This window comes from Chaetodon auriga, chromosome 3 (assembly GCF_051107435.1).
Source record: "Chaetodon auriga isolate fChaAug3 chromosome 3, fChaAug3.hap1, whole genome shotgun sequence".
In the NCBI taxonomy this organism is placed as follows: Eukaryota; Metazoa; Chordata; class Actinopteri; order Chaetodontiformes; family Chaetodontidae; genus Chaetodon; species Chaetodon auriga.
Genome location: NC_135076.1, coordinates 14,692,298 through 14,709,750, shown reverse-complemented (window position 1 = coordinate 14,709,750; position 17,453 = coordinate 14,692,298). Strand labels below are relative to the sequence as shown.

General features: G+C 44.6%; 1 protein-coding gene across 7 annotated transcripts in view; it reads left to right on the top strand.

Annotated features, from left to right (window-relative positions):
• camsap2a (calmodulin regulated spectrin-associated protein family, member 2a) overlaps nucleotides 1–17,453 on the top strand; it is a 48,012-nt gene that overhangs the window by 23,558 nt on the left and 7,001 nt on the right. For 4 of the 7 annotated variants that reach the window (XM_076725565.1, XM_076725542.1, XM_076725557.1 and 1 more), the window contains exons 5-12: nucleotides 4,461–4,493; nucleotides 5,609–5,750; nucleotides 6,526–6,665; nucleotides 13,199–13,295; nucleotides 13,471–13,567; nucleotides 13,845–13,876; nucleotides 13,986–14,055; nucleotides 14,292–16,431. In XM_076725565.1, the coding sequence (XP_076581680.1) occupies nucleotides 4,461–4,493; nucleotides 5,609–5,750; nucleotides 6,526–6,665; nucleotides 13,199–13,295; nucleotides 13,471–13,567; nucleotides 13,845–13,876; nucleotides 13,986–14,055; nucleotides 14,292–16,431 (2,751 nt within the window). The remainder of the gene's footprint in view (nucleotides 1–4,460; nucleotides 4,494–5,608; nucleotides 5,751–6,525; nucleotides 6,666–13,198; nucleotides 13,296–13,470; nucleotides 13,568–13,844; nucleotides 13,877–13,985; nucleotides 14,056–14,291; nucleotides 16,432–17,453) is intronic. The other 3 variants (XM_076725580.1, XM_076725573.1, XM_076725550.1) reach the window with 1 other exon arrangement.

Here is a 17,453-nt window from a genome sequence, read left to right as displayed (position 1 = left end):
GGGTCATCCCTCCTCTCCCCTCTGTCACAGGTTATGTCAGGTGACACCCTGTGACTCAACTCTGTCACTGATGCTGCTTTGTAGTCATTTTAGAGAACTTTAGTTAGTTAGAGACTTCCAATGTGTTTTCGCCTGCGGAGAATCGAAATGGAGCACTGTAGTGTGTGTGTGTGTGTGTGTGTGTGTGTGTGTGCGTGTGCGTGTGCGTGTGTCTCCCATCCCAGTCCCAGGGCTGTGCAGACTTGCACTGTCTGATGCTGATCTGACCAGTCAGTGTGCATACACAGCACTGCATGCCTCAGCTATCCCTCATTAACACGCACACACGCACTTCTGACTGGTGAAGTTGCATCATCATTTCATCATTACATTTGGTTTTTTTTTAAAGCTTCCAAAAATGAATGACTAAACTTCAGCGGTGTGGTCAACCTGTCAGTCACTGAGTGTCTCACATGTGGAGCCACACTTGCTCGTGATGTGGGTGTTAACACATCCGTTTGTTTGGCCCTCAAGCCTGAGAGCTGGCCCTTCAGGAGCATCATCCCTAAGGTCAGGGCAGCTCAGGCTGGTGAGTGTGTGTGTCTGCGTGCGTGTGTGTCCTCGTGACAACCATCTCTCTCTCGCTCATGGCCAACACTGTTCCGGTCATTGGAGGATGCATTTCTGTGCTTGTGGATGAGTTAAAGTACACGTCTGTCAGTCAGTAGGTCTGCCTGCAGCTGCTCAAACAGACTCTGCTTCAGTCTGTGTTTGTTTCTCTTTCTCACCTCAAGCTTCAGGTCATATTAAGGATATCAGAAAGAACCGTAATGTGCATTGTCCTGTAGTGTATTGTGTTGTTTTGGCCCACTCTGCATGTTGTGTGGGACAGTTTTTGCATCATACTTCAAGGTCTTGCAGCAGACAAAGGCTGTGTGTGAGCATGATTTCTACCGACTGGCCATAAAATCACCACAGTGTCCTGGTACTCCCTCTGTCCCTCCTCTGCCTCCACAGTCAGCCTCAGCATTGTCTCGGAGAAATAACAGCATATGTTGGCGTTCTGTGTTCCTTACGACTGCTCTGCGTCAGAGAAAATCACTTATTTATTCCCTTTTTCATTTAGACCAAACAAAGCCAAAGCATTAGTGTCCAAAGTGTTTGTCTGCTGCAAAACACTTCATTAGCCCCTCCCTCGCGATAACATTAGTTGATTGGCCCAGAAAGTGATGAAGTCATTGGGGTCTCAGCCACAACACTCAATCAGAGCAAGATGAGGGATTTGGCAGTAATTAGCAATAGCATTTGTATAATTCGCATAAGCAAAAATGAGCGCAGCACTATTTTTTAATCTGATGTCTAGCAGCTCCATCTATCCTCCCTCCATCATTCCCCACCTCCCCTCCTCCTCCTGTCTTTGCAGTGTGACTGCAGTGTGAGTCACGCAGGCAGCCTCTGTCTCAGGCAGACGCAGGACAACACCGTGGAGCTCACCGGGGCAGCTGTGTTTTCTTATTTTAACCTACTGTACTGCACCTACCCAGGGGTGAGGGTGGGTGGAGCGTAGGAGGCGGGGGGGGGGGGGGGACTGCAAAGGCAGCGTCAGGACAGAGAAGGGACAAGTAATCCTTTTAAGTTGCAAAAGCTGAACTGCAGCTCAACCGGACGTGTCTGGCTTCAGAGGATGAACTTTGTTGGGAAGAGGGAGAGTCGCAGGATGATTGAAGTGAAGATGGATGGAGTGTGTGTGTGTATACACGAGCCAAGTATGTGTGTGTGTGTGTGTGTGTGTGTGTGTGTGTGTGTGTGTGTGTGTGTGTGTGTGTGTGTGTGTGCGTGCTCTTCATTGAGGAGATGATGGATGAGGACCTTGCTTCTCCCCAGGGGTTTGATTGGTGGTTGTACCAGGCTTTGGACTCTGTTTGACCCTGCTTAGCCCACAGTCTTAGATCATCTCTTTAGATGCAGACAGTCTTCATCTCCACCGTCTTACTCTCTATGTGGGGCAGCAGGGTTTGGAGCTGTGCATTCAGTTTGACTAACCTAATGTATTGCAAGTGTGTCCAGATACCATATGTCATAGATGATACAATAAACATGATGGACATGGAAGGAAAAGATTAAAAACAATGTATCAGTACACGGTATGTATAATTCTTATAGTAATGTTTGAATCTGCTTCTTTGGAGCATGTATTTCTGTTTATACTGGATCTATAGAGGCAGAATTTCAATGGCAGCCAGAGAAATGATCAGAACCCAAAGCCTGATCCCCCCCCCCCGCTCCGTTTCCCTCCCGTCAACCAAATGTTCAGCTTGGCCTTTAAGTCTGCGTCGACTTTGTGTGGTCATGTTTTGGAGAGATCAGCTTTTTAGCCGCTTGGCCTGGAGAGCTGAAGCCAGAGCAGAGTTTCCTTCTCTGTCTGCCTCTCTGCCGACACACACCCCTCACAGCATCACAGGCATTCAGCAGGCTACAGCCGACGGTGTCAAGTCCTGTTTTGAAAGACGTGTATCAGAACAATCGTATTTGCAAAAGTCCAGATGTAATTACACCATGTGTGTAATTAGGACAAGATAAGTGATGAAACATATCTGATTGAGCACATACACAGCACAGTGATGAAAGACGCAGAGCAGATGATACACACAGGATCACTCAAGTTACACACTGCTGAGAGAAATACACAGATGTGACGTGTTTCTGCAGTCCACTCTGATCTGACCTGTCCCTGCTCATTAAGGTGATTTCCAGCCTTTGGCAGATCAGTTCACTGACGAATACACACAGCTGATTAACTAATATATTGTATATTACTTCATTACATCATTACATCATGGGTGCTCATCTGGTGCCATTAAACTCTTACTCTTGGCGACTCTATCACTATTCAGAGAGCTGCGATATTAATCGAATTAGGAAAACCCAAGAAAGCTACAGCTGATGGTCTCGTCCTCCTGCCGTCTTTGTTATTTATTTTGGGGCTTTCAGAACAAAGCAGCTGTATTCTCTCCTGAGTCGGGGCTCGCCTTTGAAGTTGAGCACTTGCCAGCCATTGAGTGGCACTCACGCTTGGTTCTTTGATGCCTCAAGGTAATGTGGGAATTAGCTGTTAACTGAGGCAAGCCTCTCCTCTTTTGGAATCAGCTTACATTGTCAGTGGATAGCTCACAGTTTGGCTGCATGTAGGTTATTGCTTTGCAGCTCAGTGACTTCATGTTGTTCTCACGAACATCAACCGCTTGTTGTTTACTTTTGATGTCCTGAAACCTCTCATCAAGTGTCTGAAGGAGTTTTCACACTCAGCAGCATGTTCAGATGTCACAGCAGCTTTTGTTCTTGCAGAGCAGGAAAATGGAGTGTTTCCTCTTTCCGGTTGCTCTTGCTGCAGTTTTAATTTCACTTCAAACGGTTTTACATTTGAAAGCAGAGAGCTGAGAAGCTGCTGCAGCTTGAGGTTCAGCTCTGAGAGGTGCTTCATGTCCACCATGAAGGCCAAGTCACACAGACACCTGCTATCCCTGATCGCCGTGATGTATAGACGTGACATCGTGTTGCATTCAGGGACCACTGTTCTTATTCTGATTTGCATACATTTCCTGAACACTGGATGAAGCCGGAGCCAAAATTCTTGTTTCATTTTGTTGACAGATAAGAGTCAAAGGTTTATTCAGAGGGAATTTTGGATATCTCTCTTTGTCACTCCATCAGTCAGAAAATACTGTCGACAGCCACAAAAAAATCCATTTTTGCCTTGTTTTTAGGAATAAATGAGTCAGGCTATTGAATGATATATGAACAAACCCCTCTGTAAAAACTTTAAGAATATAGAGGGGAATAAAACTGGACAGTTCGGTGTATTTAAGGATCACTGAAGTGGAGATTTCTGCCTTCTGAAACAGCCTTCAGAGATATGTGTTGTAAAAGTCCGTTCACTGTCAGACAAAAGCTAAGACACTACAGCTGAATAAGGTAAAAGTACTATGAAACTTCCCCAGTTTAATCACATTAAGAGAAATAGTTTCTTTTTGTTTTGGTTAAATAATGATGGATTATTAAGTATGTGCGAATTCACAGAAATATGAACTAAAATAAACACCTAAATGTGCATTTAGGACGTTTTCTTCCAACTAGTCTGAAAGAATTCATGTTATTGAAGCAAAATAGCCCAAAATCTCTAAATGTTTTCACCTGTATTCAGTCTGGCCACAGATAAACTCTAACTCTTCCAATATATGAGCAGCAAAAAGCCTAAGATCCACACTCAAAACTCAACACATTACACCAAACTCAATTTCAGGGTTATTTGGATTGTGTGGGCTGCTTTTCTCTCGCGCTCTCAATAACACAGAGGTTCCCTTCGTTTGATCTCACAGCTGTCATGTCTTTCCTTTTATTACTAATCGCATTACTAACTAATCTCACTAACAGGTATGTCTTTGTTGTTGTTTGTCTTTTTTTCCTTTGCCGTGCTGCTGCAGTCTCCAACCAAGTGGTACATGAAGCTTGTGCCTGTAAGTGAACTAATCAGTGCTTCGCTCTTTCATCTGTGTTTCCACAGTGACCGCCTCCACTCCCCCTTACCTCTGTGTCTTGATTGCCATCATCTTATCTTACATGTGTGCCAACCTGTGACTTCACTGTAACATTAGCACAGCTTTTCTCTCCCCTCCTGTGTCCCCTTGTTCCATATCCGCATGATTTACTGTACAGAAAGAAATTCTGAAAATGCATCTCAAATTATTTGCCATTAAGATAAAGCAGTAGAGTGTGAGTTACAGTATAAATCAGTTCTTCTTTAATCTCTGCAGTCTCTGTTTGACATAAGGTTGTGTTTATTGAAATCCCTGCCATGCAGACTTTAGTGGATTTGAACTCAGATTCTCTAACATACTTAATTGTACTTGCTAATAGAAAGGTTCCTGTCGGTGGAACTAGACACCCTTGGGGAGTCACTGAAGAGTTCCCGAGGGATTAGCCAAATATAATGAAAAAAAGATTAATTTTATTACAATTTCATTTCAAAGATGGGATGTCTGGGAGCATGTGGCATGAAATTATTTCCCTGTGCCAGTTTTCAGTAACGTTGTCTCTTTTCACCTCAAACATTGTGTGTGTTTTAATGGAAAGTCGTTTGTATATTCATGCCACATAAAAACTGAAAGTTTGACACTTTTCTATTTGCAACACCTCATGTAGAGAGTTATTATTTGGTATTATACCACTAGGGCTAACAAGGATTATAACATCTGCAAAGATAATCAGTGAGCCGCCTCCGCTGTACTTGTGCAGCGCTGATATTTACCGTAGCGGGGTTTGTTCCCTCTCAGTGGGCTCACTACAGCTGTGTCTTTTCAACAGTCAGAACATTTTACTGCACATGCTGGAAGGCTCCAGAACCATTCAGTGTCTTCATACTAATAAAGCCTTGATGTGTTCCAAAATTTTGCTGTTTTAAAAGGAGAATAGATATACAGCTGTTGTGATGGTAGCGCAATTATACAGGACTAATTTGTAGTTGTGATTCATTATTTAAAAAGACGTCTGGCCCGATATGAACTGTGGATGCATGCAGGGTAATTTTGCACAGCGGTCTCTGATTTATAGGTATGTGCTTTATGTAATGCAGGCTCGCTACAGGAAGGAGCAGGCCTCAACCCAGTCGGTTCCCTGGATCCCCCCAGTGGACAACCTGCTGAAAGACAGCACGGACGGCTCGGCCCTCTGTGCTCTGCTGCACTTCTACTGCCCTCAGCTGCTGCAGATGGACGGTAAGGAGCTTACAGTTAGTGTGAGCTGAGGTTAGTGTGTGTGTGTTGGTTTGGGGCAGGGCGTCTGCAGGTCCTGCATCGGAGCACAAGGTGACCGTAATTTATCAGCAGGAGTTTAAGAGCTCTGTTGATCATTAAGCTGTTTCTGCCTGTTGAAGCTGAAGTGGTAAACATCTGTTTTCAGAGCACATTTCAACTACATGCTAAAAAAATAATGCTCATTTTCAAACCAGAAGAAGCAAATTCTGTCTTTTGACACATATTACTTGTTTTTATTCCTCACACAAAACTGAAAAGATGTGAGCTTTTATTCTGAAAAGCCTGTAGTTACAGTGTTTAGGGACAGATTTGTGTCCTTTGTCGCCTCCTTATTCAAAGATCAAAGGTCAGTCACCAACCAACAAAGATGCAACATAGTCACATCACATTGCTGATGAAGTGTGTTGATAGTGCGCCCAACAAACACACACACACACACACACACACACACACACACACACACACACATAAAGAATGCATATCCACACACACAAGCTGTGTGAACTGAATGCATCACCGGGACAAAAGATCAATCACTCAACACTAAATCTATTAACACATAGCTCCGCCCACAGGTTGATGATATTCATGTCATGATTGGTCAGTCAACACACTGCAGTCATCTCTGCTCTCAAACCTAGAACCACTGTGTTAATAACCAGAACTTCTTCAGTCCTCACACTCACACTGACGCCGCTGTGACACTGACACCCGATGGCTCCCTCTCCCCTCTCAGATGTCTGTCTGAAGGAAAACATGACGCTGGCCGATCGGCTGTACAACCTACAGCTCCTACAGGACTTCTGCAAAGACAACCTGAACAGCTGCTGCCACTTCAGCCTGGAGGACATGCTCTACGCCTCCTCCACCATCAAGGTACTGCTCAAACACGGTATACGTCTTGAAATTTGCTTGATGAGAGCGTGCGTTTCTGAGAAGCAGCTTGGTTTTGGTCGGGTAAATTGAGCTCGAGGCTGATTTTAAAGTTTCAGTTCAACTTCTTTCTAGTCTGAAATGTGCGACATTGTTACAGAACAGAAATCTCTGGAGTGTGTTTAAAATGGGAGACGCTTGTGTTGTGATACCGATCCGGTTTGGTCAGTGTCCAAAGCTCCTCTCTGCAAACTGATTCTCCACTCTGAAATTGCTTTTACAGTTAGTGTGTAATAGCCATTACAGTCTTGGAGACGCATCTGTCAGAATATAAACTGCTGAACTACTGACTTCTTGAAGCGTACCCTTTAAAATGTGCCAACAGAAAGAGGAAATGCCAACAGAGGAAAAAAGCCACCATCTGAAAAAATGTGAAACGGCTGTTAACATAAAATCCAAAGAAGCGGTGGTTCTCTTTTAAAAGCCGCGGAGAGTAATGGCACAACGGACGAATCAGGCAGTCGGGTTACACTGAAGCTAACGGTCGTTCCCATGAACCGATACAAGTCCTGTATGTGTTAATTCATTCATGAGTTTTTGGACTAAACAGATTAGAAAGCCATATGGTGCGGTGTCCAGTGAGAAAGGCTCAATGAAACAGGAGAAACGAGCAGCTCTGTAAGCCAGTGTGGTGAGTCATGCCGTGGAAAAACCATTCAGTCCAAACTATCTCCACCAACCACAAGCCTGGAGAGCTGCACTCGCCCCGCCGTCCCAACATGTCTGCATTTGTTTCCTCGTTCCCTCCTCACACGCTCTTTCCTCGTCTTTCTCTATTAATCCTCTTCCTTTTCTCTCGTAATTACATTCTCTAACCTTCTGCCTCTCATTCTCTTTCTTCCTTTTTTCGTTTCATTGTGACAAATTTTCTTCATTTTCTGACCTTTCTCAATCCGTCATTTTCTTTCTCTCAACAAAAAGTCTGGTAAAAAATAGCCGAAGGTGGCGGCATGTTGTTCACAGAGAGAGTAATCTTAAGTAGTATACCCCCTTTTTCTGGTTCTGCTCTTCATGTAGTTTCAGCTTCATGCTTTTTCATTTGGTCAGGGCCACAAAACCAGTGTTGCACTGCAGGATTTATGGGAAACAAGGTCATAATTTTGAGAAACACATGCTACGTTTATGCATTGCATCGGAGTGCACGGCTGATATTTTCTCTCTGTAAAAGGTCTGCATTGGCTCTAAAACATATTGTTCTAGTTGTGTGTTCATGTGTTTTTTGTCTGTGCAGAGAACCTTTTCATCAAATAGCCACAATGGCGACTGGAGTCCACACTTCCCACAACATCACAAAATAGCAACTCCCACCACTCTGCCACACAAAAGGCAGGACGGCTACTGCCGAGACAGCTGCCGGTCTGGTCTAACTTTGCGTCAGTGCGCTCTGTGCTTGGCCCTGATGTGTCCATCTCACTGTGTTTTGCCTGAGAGCTGCATAAGCAGTGGAAAAAAAAAGTTGATGTCTCTGGCTGACATTGACTTTGCCTCAGCATGTCCTCTGACAGAGAACTGTTGTTCTCAGCACAGAGCGCACGCAGGTCGCTGAAAGGACAAACATCAGTGGACTGTCCAAAGGGACTAAACATCAACTTTCAAGTCACCATAAACTTAAAAACATGCTGTTTACAGTGCAGCAGTGGCTATTTTTTCCACACTAAATCAAATATAGTCGTCGTTGAATTGATTACGTGGACTTTCTAGACACTGATACAAGACTTGGAATAAACCTTCAATATAGAAAAAAATGGATTTTTCATATCCTGTGCTTCCATCTGAAGCTAAAAGAAAGAGAAAAAGTAGAAGAATTTCACAGAGATGTGGAGTACTGGAGCCTGGATGTGAAAATAGAGCAGTGCAGGTGCTCAGTAAAAGTAGCAGCCGCATTGATATTTGTACTAATAATATATGTATATGTATGTAATATGCATAAAACCTTATAAAAACAGTCATTTTCACATTATCCATCTCACACTCTCAGCAGCCCAAAGCTCACACGACTTAACGCGCCATCAAAAAGGAAATAATGGAGTCTTGTGAACCAGCCAGTAGTATTTTGCTGATGCTGATTTCACGAGGGATGAAAAAAAAAATCCCAGCAGGGCAGAGTTATTGCCTGAGAGCAGCAGTGCAGCCAGAACTGCACACAGAACCAGTTCGATTGAGTAACCTTGACCCAGTTTCCAGGCAGTCACGCCCTCAGTAGCTGCGCGGCGTGGGCCGTCATACTAATGGAGACCTTATTATGGAGACTGAGCTGAGACGTTTAACGGGGAGGGGGAGCGAGAGAGGTGTTGATGTGGAAGAAAATGGAAAGAGGAGAGGAGAGACGAGGAGGAGCGACACTGACGCGAGTGTGAGAGTGAGACGGTTAGAGGACATGGAAGAGACTGGATGACGTGTGTGAATGTGCCCATCACTGACGCCTGAACGCACCATGACAAATATCACAATCAGCTCAAAGTGTTCTGCGCTACTCACATTTAAATATTCCATTTAGGACAAAGAACATAAAACCAGACAGACACCAGTTTCTCTGTTATGATTGAACCACATGGATGAAACAAATAAAATGATTCATTATCGATTAATCTGCAGATTCATTCATCGATGAATTGTCAGAAAAGTGGCAATTGTAATGTCCCGGAACAGAAGATTACGTATTGAATTGTCTTGTTTTATCCAACCAAAAACCAAAAATACTCAGTTTACTAGATAAGCTGTTACATGTGAGAGAAAGGTGACACATAAGTATTAAATGAGACACCTCAGTCCAGGTCAAACATGGCGGTTGGACTGTAGCTGGTGTGAGTGAGATGAGATATTATCAGTCATCCAAAGACATCGCTCTGCATGTGCAGCTGAGTGAGTGTCTTCATGCGAGCACACACAGACGCACATTACATAGACTTACATTCATTTCCTTTAGACTTACCATCACCTTAACCTCAGTCTTCACCCAAAAATTTAATTATTTACACTACGGGGACCTGCATTTTTTCCCCACAAGTAAGGTGAGACCCCACAATGTGACTGTGTAACAGATTTATGCCCCCACAACGTGAGTAATACATGGACACGCACACACAAACACGCACACACACCAGTCTGTGTGACATCCTCGTGTCAGATTCCTCTCGCCTCTTTGTGGCTGAGTGTGCAGAGTGCTGCGCATAAAACCACCAGAATTAAGGGTCTGTTCTCCCCCCTCTCAAGGTACCACAAGATGTGGGATGCAAGTCGACATAAAACACAACATTTTGTGTGTTTGGCTGAGTCCACTTTGTATTCAGTAGGTCTGGATAAGAGACAATAGACCAGTCTTCAGCACCCAACCCCCAAAGCCATAGAAGACACACATTACTGAGGACCATTCTCCCCTAATGGACACCAGGCTAGTAAATCACGTCAGAAAAGTCCCATTTACTGGCTCTTCATTTAATTAATTTACACACATCTAAATTACCATCTGTGGATCCAAGAAGGAGAAATAGTGCTCCCCAGCCTTGGTCTTTTGCCAGCATTTGCTTCTTCTTTAAAAGGTTTGTAGCAGACATGCTGAGGTTGCCCTGAGGCAATTAACACACTTTCTGGAATTTAAGACGACTTTAAGTCCGTTGATCATTTCTCATCATTTAAAATCAGCAATGAAGGAGGTGAGTTTTTAACTGCATTAAACACAGACTGAGTGTTTCACTAGGTTAAGTCTCAGGTCCTTGACCAGCATCAGGTAAAGAGTGCAAGGATGATGTGACGTTCAGGTAAATATTGTTCTTTTCAGTGTCATGGTATCCTTTCATCGGTTTTCACGTTCTAAAGTGGAAGCGTTGGTGTCTTTGTGTCTATGCAGGAGGTGGATTCTTCTTCAGATTTTGTTTTCTCCTTTTAGCCAGTCTCAGGGTTTTCTGCGGGCAGCTCAGGGCAGCCTGATAAACTTGGCGGTAAATCAAGAGAGTGGGTTTTCCAGATTGGGGTGAATCTGTCTGTCTGGCTGCAGGACCTAGATCCTTTAATCAACCCTCCGGCCCAGTGATTGTTGACATTAATGCCCAGTGGATGCTCAGTGTGCGTCCAGGCCAAGTGTTCTGCTGAGTTAGATCGTGTAATTTGTGTACGTGTGACCTGCCGTGTGCATTTATATGCATGCTAACCTGAGACACTGCCAGGGCATTTTAATGTTGCACGGGCCATGTGTGAATGTGTGCATGTGTGGTACATGCAGGGCGGGCTGTTTGTGCCCATCCCTGTAGAGTGGATTAGCTCCGTCCACCCCCACCTCCCTCAACCCCGTGCTCTCTTCTAGTAATCACCAATCAGGTCCCTGTTTTCATCCTGAGAGTGACACACACTCAAATCTCCAAACAAACAGATCTGGCAACGCTGCAGACCTGGCAGAGGGAGTAATGCAAGCCAGTGGGGAGGTCGGCGGAGTGGTGGTGCGGTGGTTGGTGTTTGGGGATCTGTGTGAGTGCGTGTGACTGCTGACTGGTGGTATTAAGCGATAACACTCACACCTGGTGTGTCAGTGGTAGTCAGAAGGACAGATGGGAAGAGAGAAGTCGGGTTGGGCTTTGTGCCACCAATCCCGGCTGAGCGGACAACAGGAGATCTTTGTCTCTCTCTGTTTCTTTCTTTCTTTTTTTCTTTCCTTTTGGCTCTTTCTTCTTCTGTTCGTCTTAACCCATTGAGGAATGCTCCACATGCTGAACACACCTAAAGGTAACCAGCACTTTGTATTTATCTGTGGTTCTGTAGAAAAGAGCTATTCAGTGTCAGAGTTGTAAAAAGGGCAACACATGACCATTTTGACTGATTGATAAAAAACTAGAGTAAGCAAATGTTCAGTGTGTATGTAAAGATGATTTCTCTGCTTTAATTTGGTAGCTATGTGCAGTACAGATTGTCACACCTAGACTCACAGCAACACACATTTTCACACGTTTGCAGCTCTACATTTTATTTTGTGAGGTTAAAAGGGAAAAAAAAATGTAAAATGCTGCCGTAACAGCCCAGGGGAACCGCTGCTACTGGTGTTAATTGCCTCTGCCCCTCCTGTTGTGCTTTTGGGCTGCAGTCGGGGGGCTTAAGGGGTGTATGTGTGAGGTATGTGAGTTCGCTAGTGTGTGCTTGGCAGAGCAAAATGTTGCTGATGAGGTGAATCAGGTATCTTTAGAGCTGAGCCATGCAGCATTGTCTTTGTCTGGAGACCACGGACTGAGGGCGGGGAGGGGGCTTGTTTCCTCAAGGTCGTCCCTGCCTCACTGCACTCATTTTGCATATGTATGTGTGCGCACATGTGAGTGCCAGCATGCTCGCTTTAAAAAAACATCATTTATTAAATATTGATGCTTGAAATACGCAAACGTGGCAAAAATCTGTCTGCGTTGAGTTCACAATGCAAAATAACTTGTTTTTCATCAGAGGAGTTTGACTTATTCTTTCCTTTGTTTCGAGGGGATGACTGTGTTTAAAATGTGTTTAAAAAGTTTTTACTTCACTCATGATAGCGCAAATCTTGACTTGTTAAAAATGCAGTGTCTGGACTGAATATGAGACTGAATGGATGAATTTCAGCCTGACTGGTTGGACCATGTGGTGTTTTGAGAAGGTTATATGTTTTACCTCTGTTACACAGTGCAGCTCTAACAGATGCATTTGTTATTCGACACATTTATCCTTTGTGGAAAAGGGAAAAAATGGATTTTGGAAAACGTAACACTGAGTGAAATGACTTTATAAGAAGGATATTTTTGCAGTGTCCTCAAGCAGTTTGACCTCCCACTGTATGTTGACCTGATTCAGACGTGGACATGGTCCGATGCAGCAGTGTCAAAGATCCCTCCTACATTTATTACCCGATCTAATTCAGGTTGAATTGCATGCTGGTGATTGAGAACAGAAAAAAATAGCTGACCTCCATTTTACAAATCAGGTTAATACCTTAATCACTCCTGTTCACTACACAGGTACCATTGACATTATTATGTAAGTGGAAGATTAGCTCGTCAAGCATGTGAAAAGCCATGATGTTGGTTACACTAACATAAGTTCTTACAGTGTCAGAAGTCGCACTCTTAATGAGTGAGGAAAGCCGTTTCTTAATTTCACTTAAATGAGACTCATTTTTGAAATTCCTTGCTGAAAAGGAAGATGACTGTAGATCTCCTTGTAAATCACTCCTCTTTAGGTTCAACTATGAAGCGTCTTTCTCTTAAGAGGATACTCTGTGAAATGGAGTAAGATTAGTGAATTATTTATATGCAGACTGGAAGATACCAGTAATATTCATCGCCTCAGGTTCTCTGTAAGGGTTAACAGAGACGCCTGCTGGAGAACTTGGTACAGTGCAGTTGTATGGCAGGTGGTGTTCTGGATGAAGTGACAGCAGGACACAGAATTTGCTCACTGTAACAATCATGTTTCTCTTTGAAGCATCGCTGTGCTCTTTTTAATCTTTCCCCTTTTGAATGTTTCCACAGAATAACTACCTGGTGTTCATGGCAGAGCTGTTCTGGTGGTTTGAGGTGGTCAAGCCGTCTTTTGTGAAACCAAGAATGCTGGAAAACGAAGGCACAGGCAAGTCTTGAATTCGGTGCCGGAGGCAATGGTAGTTGTAAAGGTACCAGGAGGTGTATTTTATCTGAAACGTGCATAAAGCAAAGTAATTATGGTGAAATTGAAGTACACTGTAGTGTCGCTATCTGTTGTAAAAGCACTGTTTGGTCATTTTGTCTCTGTTGTGTCACCTCAGAGCCCTTGTCCTTGTTGAAGAATGTCCCGGCCATCCCCATCTCCAAGGCAACCAAGAGGAGCTTCATGGAGAGACCCCCAAGTCCTGAAAGACCCAGGTACGCTAGTCCAAATCATGGTATTCAGTGTGATATGTGCATTTCATGAGTACTTAAAAAAGTGCGTGAGCAAGGTTTTTCACTTCCATACAGCGTTTGGTGGGCAGTTTACAGGTGTGAATGTATGGGACTGATAATCCAGATCAGATCAGCTTGAACAGCAAAATCCTTATCTGGACAAATTAAAGCTAAAAGAGATAATGAAAATATAAATTTTAATGTATAACATTATGTTATCACATCTCAGATATAACATTTTCTCTCTTTCATTCTTCAGTTTGCCCCTCCGACCCCAACCTCGAAACTCAGGTGATTTATTTATTCATCATTCTTTATTTATTTATTCCCAAAATTGTAGTATTAGGTATGACTCACATCCTCTGTTTTGACTCTAAATTTGCTTACTTACGTCATCCAGGAGAGATCAAGAGGTCAACCTCAATGTCCTTTGTCGATGGCAACCTCGGCACTTGGCCCAAAGAGAAAAGGTTTGTAATACCGCAGTCTTGTTCGTGTGCTGCTCATTAAAAACATCCAATCCCAAAGAGAATTAATTATCCCACGGGGATTAAGAAAAGCATGTTGTGATGCTGCCAAAGCAGACTTTCCTCAAATAATCTTTTACAATTTCTTTGGAGTACAAAAAAGTGAAGTGAAAAAAAAAAGAAAGTGAAAAGTGAATCTGAAGTTTTAATGATAGTTTCTTTATTGTTTTTCTGGTAAGGTCTGGGCCCTATGGAGTGTCTTTTGACATCCCCTTCGATAAAGACGACTGCGCCCCTGGCCCTCTCTCCTCCACACGTGGCATGGTCAGGTCCGTCAGCACTGACGATGGATCTGGCTTCAAGGTCCAACACCTGCCCCGTGGAATGAGGCGTAACCTCTCCTTCCAGCCAGTGAATGGTCAGAGTGTTGGCATTGAGGAGGAGGGCTGCCCAGACAGCCTGGCTGGTATGGAGACCATCAGGCGCGCATACCCCAACGGACATGGAAGTGTTATGGCAACAACTCCCTCCATGGAGGAAGCCCTCCACATTATCCACAGCCCAAGTAGGCCCCCACTGGAGGGGATCAACAATGGGTTCTTTCTGCACAGTCAGGGCCACGGGGCCGGTGTTGGTGGACTGGAGCCAGTGTCAGAGTTGGACTCCAAAGGGCCTCTAAGCACCACAGACACCACCGAGGTGGACACTGGCATTCACATCCGAACAGAAGACATGCTGGATGAGGATTCCTCCCTGAAAGACTGCTCTGTGAACATGGACCTGGATATGGACACACCAAGCCCCTGCCCGAGCAGTCAGAGCAAGTCTCCCTCAGGAGTGAAGATGACCAGCTTTGCCGAACAGAAGTTGAAGAAGCACAATCCGTCAGCGCCAGACTCAGGGAGATGCAGCAGCAGCTCCCTCAAGACCACTCCTGAGGGTTCTGAGTTTGGCCTCCCATTGTCTGTGTCCTGGGCCCCCACCCCTGAGCACAGCCCCATCCATCACCAAACCACACCAACCTGCACTGCTCAAGCATCATCCACACCTGTACAGCTTCCACCCAACGACCCCGCTCAGGTCATGGCTACAGAGATGGTACAGTTGAGGATGAGGCTGGAGGAAAAACGCAAAGCCATCGAAGCTCAGAAGAAGAAAGTGGAGGCTGCTTTTACGAGGCATCGGCAAAAGATGGGTCACTCAGCATTTCTCAATGTGGTCAAGAGAAAAGGAGATGGGGCCACTGGAGAGGAAGGAGCAAAAATCGAGGGAGAAGGCAAAGTAGTAAGCACAAGTCCCATTGTCAAATTTGGGAGGAGCAAGGCAGACACACCTGATGGGGCAGAGCAAAGCATCACAGGTTCCTGTTGGACGAAGTCACCTGGTGCAGGAGAGGAGGGCGGGCAAAGTCACGCTCAGCTAACCGAGGTAGATCTCACCGAGTACACGCGTTCTATCGAGAAACTCAACCATTCATTAGCCTTCCTTCAGACTGAGATGCAGCGACTGGCTCAGCAGCAGGAAGTGATCATGGCCATGAGGGAGCAACAGCATCAGCAGGCCTGGGTCATCCCTCCTCCACATACAAACCCATCACCACAAAAACACAGTCGAGCCGGAGCTGTCACTCGATCCTCAGGACCCTCTTCTCCTGCCGACTCACCTCGTTCCACCCACCGCTCTCCAACCAGCATCAAACGCAAGTCAGCCTCCTTCCACTCACGTAATCCTCGCACCGCTCGGCCCAGCGAGCTAAAACTGGCCCCCTACAATCGAGTCCTAACTGCCCCGCAGTCTGTCGACAGCATCCCCAGACTACGGCGATTTTCTCCCTGTCAGCCTTTGGCAAGTTCCTTTGTTTACATGGGGGAGAAACCAGAACCTGCCAATCTAGCGACAGTAGCCTCAGATGGAGATAAAAACAAGGAGATGGAGTCAATCCTTTCCCCAGAGAGGGAGCTTGCCAGTATATGTGTAGCCAACTCGCCCCCCAGTTCCCCCAACCTGAAGAACAAAAGAGAGCAAAAATTTGAATGCCATACCCAGGAAACAGAACAAAACAGCCAGTCGAAAACAGCTGACATGGAAACAGATAACCAGAAAGTTCAGAAGTCGGTTGCGGATCTCAAACCTACCGTAGCGTCGTCATTTCCCGAGGTTCTTGCCCACCCTGTGGTCGAGACCTTCATGGTGACACCTACAGAGATTCCTCCCCAGCCAGAAGCCTCAGGTCAAGTCAAGAGCAGCTTGATCGAGGTTCCTCTGTCAGTCGTGAAGTCACGGGATGATCTGACACTGGATGATGCTTTGGAGGTGCAGCAGGTCAATGAGGAAAGCTCTGATTACGAACAGAAGATATGTCGTGGTTTTTTCTTCAAGGTAGGCTGTTGATTCAAAGAACTGTCACCGTATTACGCAAAGAAAAACAAGAGCTCCTTCACTCATTTTCAGTATCATTCATCTGACCTGTGTCTATATTTTTTAGCACTTTCTCTGGTCATAATCAGAAGAGTTCAACAAGATTTTGTATTTCTTTAGATGCCATAAGATAAGATGTACTGTATTTGTCCCCAATGGGAAATGTGTTTGGGACCCTGCACTGGGACTGAAGTACAGTGTCAACAAGCATCAGTCATAAAGACACATCAGAACAAAGAAACATACATCATTAAAATCACAGCATGCAGTGTCGAGGTCACAACCACGTGGCACCTCTGGAAGTCTTGAAATGCAGTGGCTCAGTTCTTGAGAAAACAGTGGTTGCATTTGAACCTGGGGCAGCCATTTTTGTTCCTAACATGAGATGATGAATGGTTCAGGAAACATGAGTACAGCATCCTCTTCCCCTCTGGAAGATAGCTTGCGAGCTGTAGTCTGGGCCTCGATGTAGGTCATAAAACTGGGGCTGTTGTGAATAATTCAGGCACAGCTGTGGAAATGCGGGGTTGGAGAGGGGTTGAATAGATAGTGAGGGGCGGATGCAGATGGATGAGCAAAGGATGCTCACATGAAAGAAAACTCTAAATGAAACCAGTTTGTACAGAAATTAGCAGCCTGGTGGAAGAAAATTCAAACTGAATTTGTTATTGTTGTGGTGCTGTAAAAGCACCATTTATAGCAATACATTCTGATTGTGTATAATGACCTCTGCCATTTGGCAAACCACATTTTCAATAGTCTCCTGCTCTCTTGTTATACTTGAGGTTTCATTCAAGTTATCATAACTGCAGTGACATGTGGATAAATATCTGTAACATACTCAGAAATAAGATTTTTTAAGGTGTCTTGCTGTCTCATAATGAATGTGGATAGAAACAGAATAATAGTATAGAATTGTATAATAAAAGTAGCTTATGTAGAACACAGAGGAATGTAGCCTTTCTGGCCCAGAAAAAAAATCC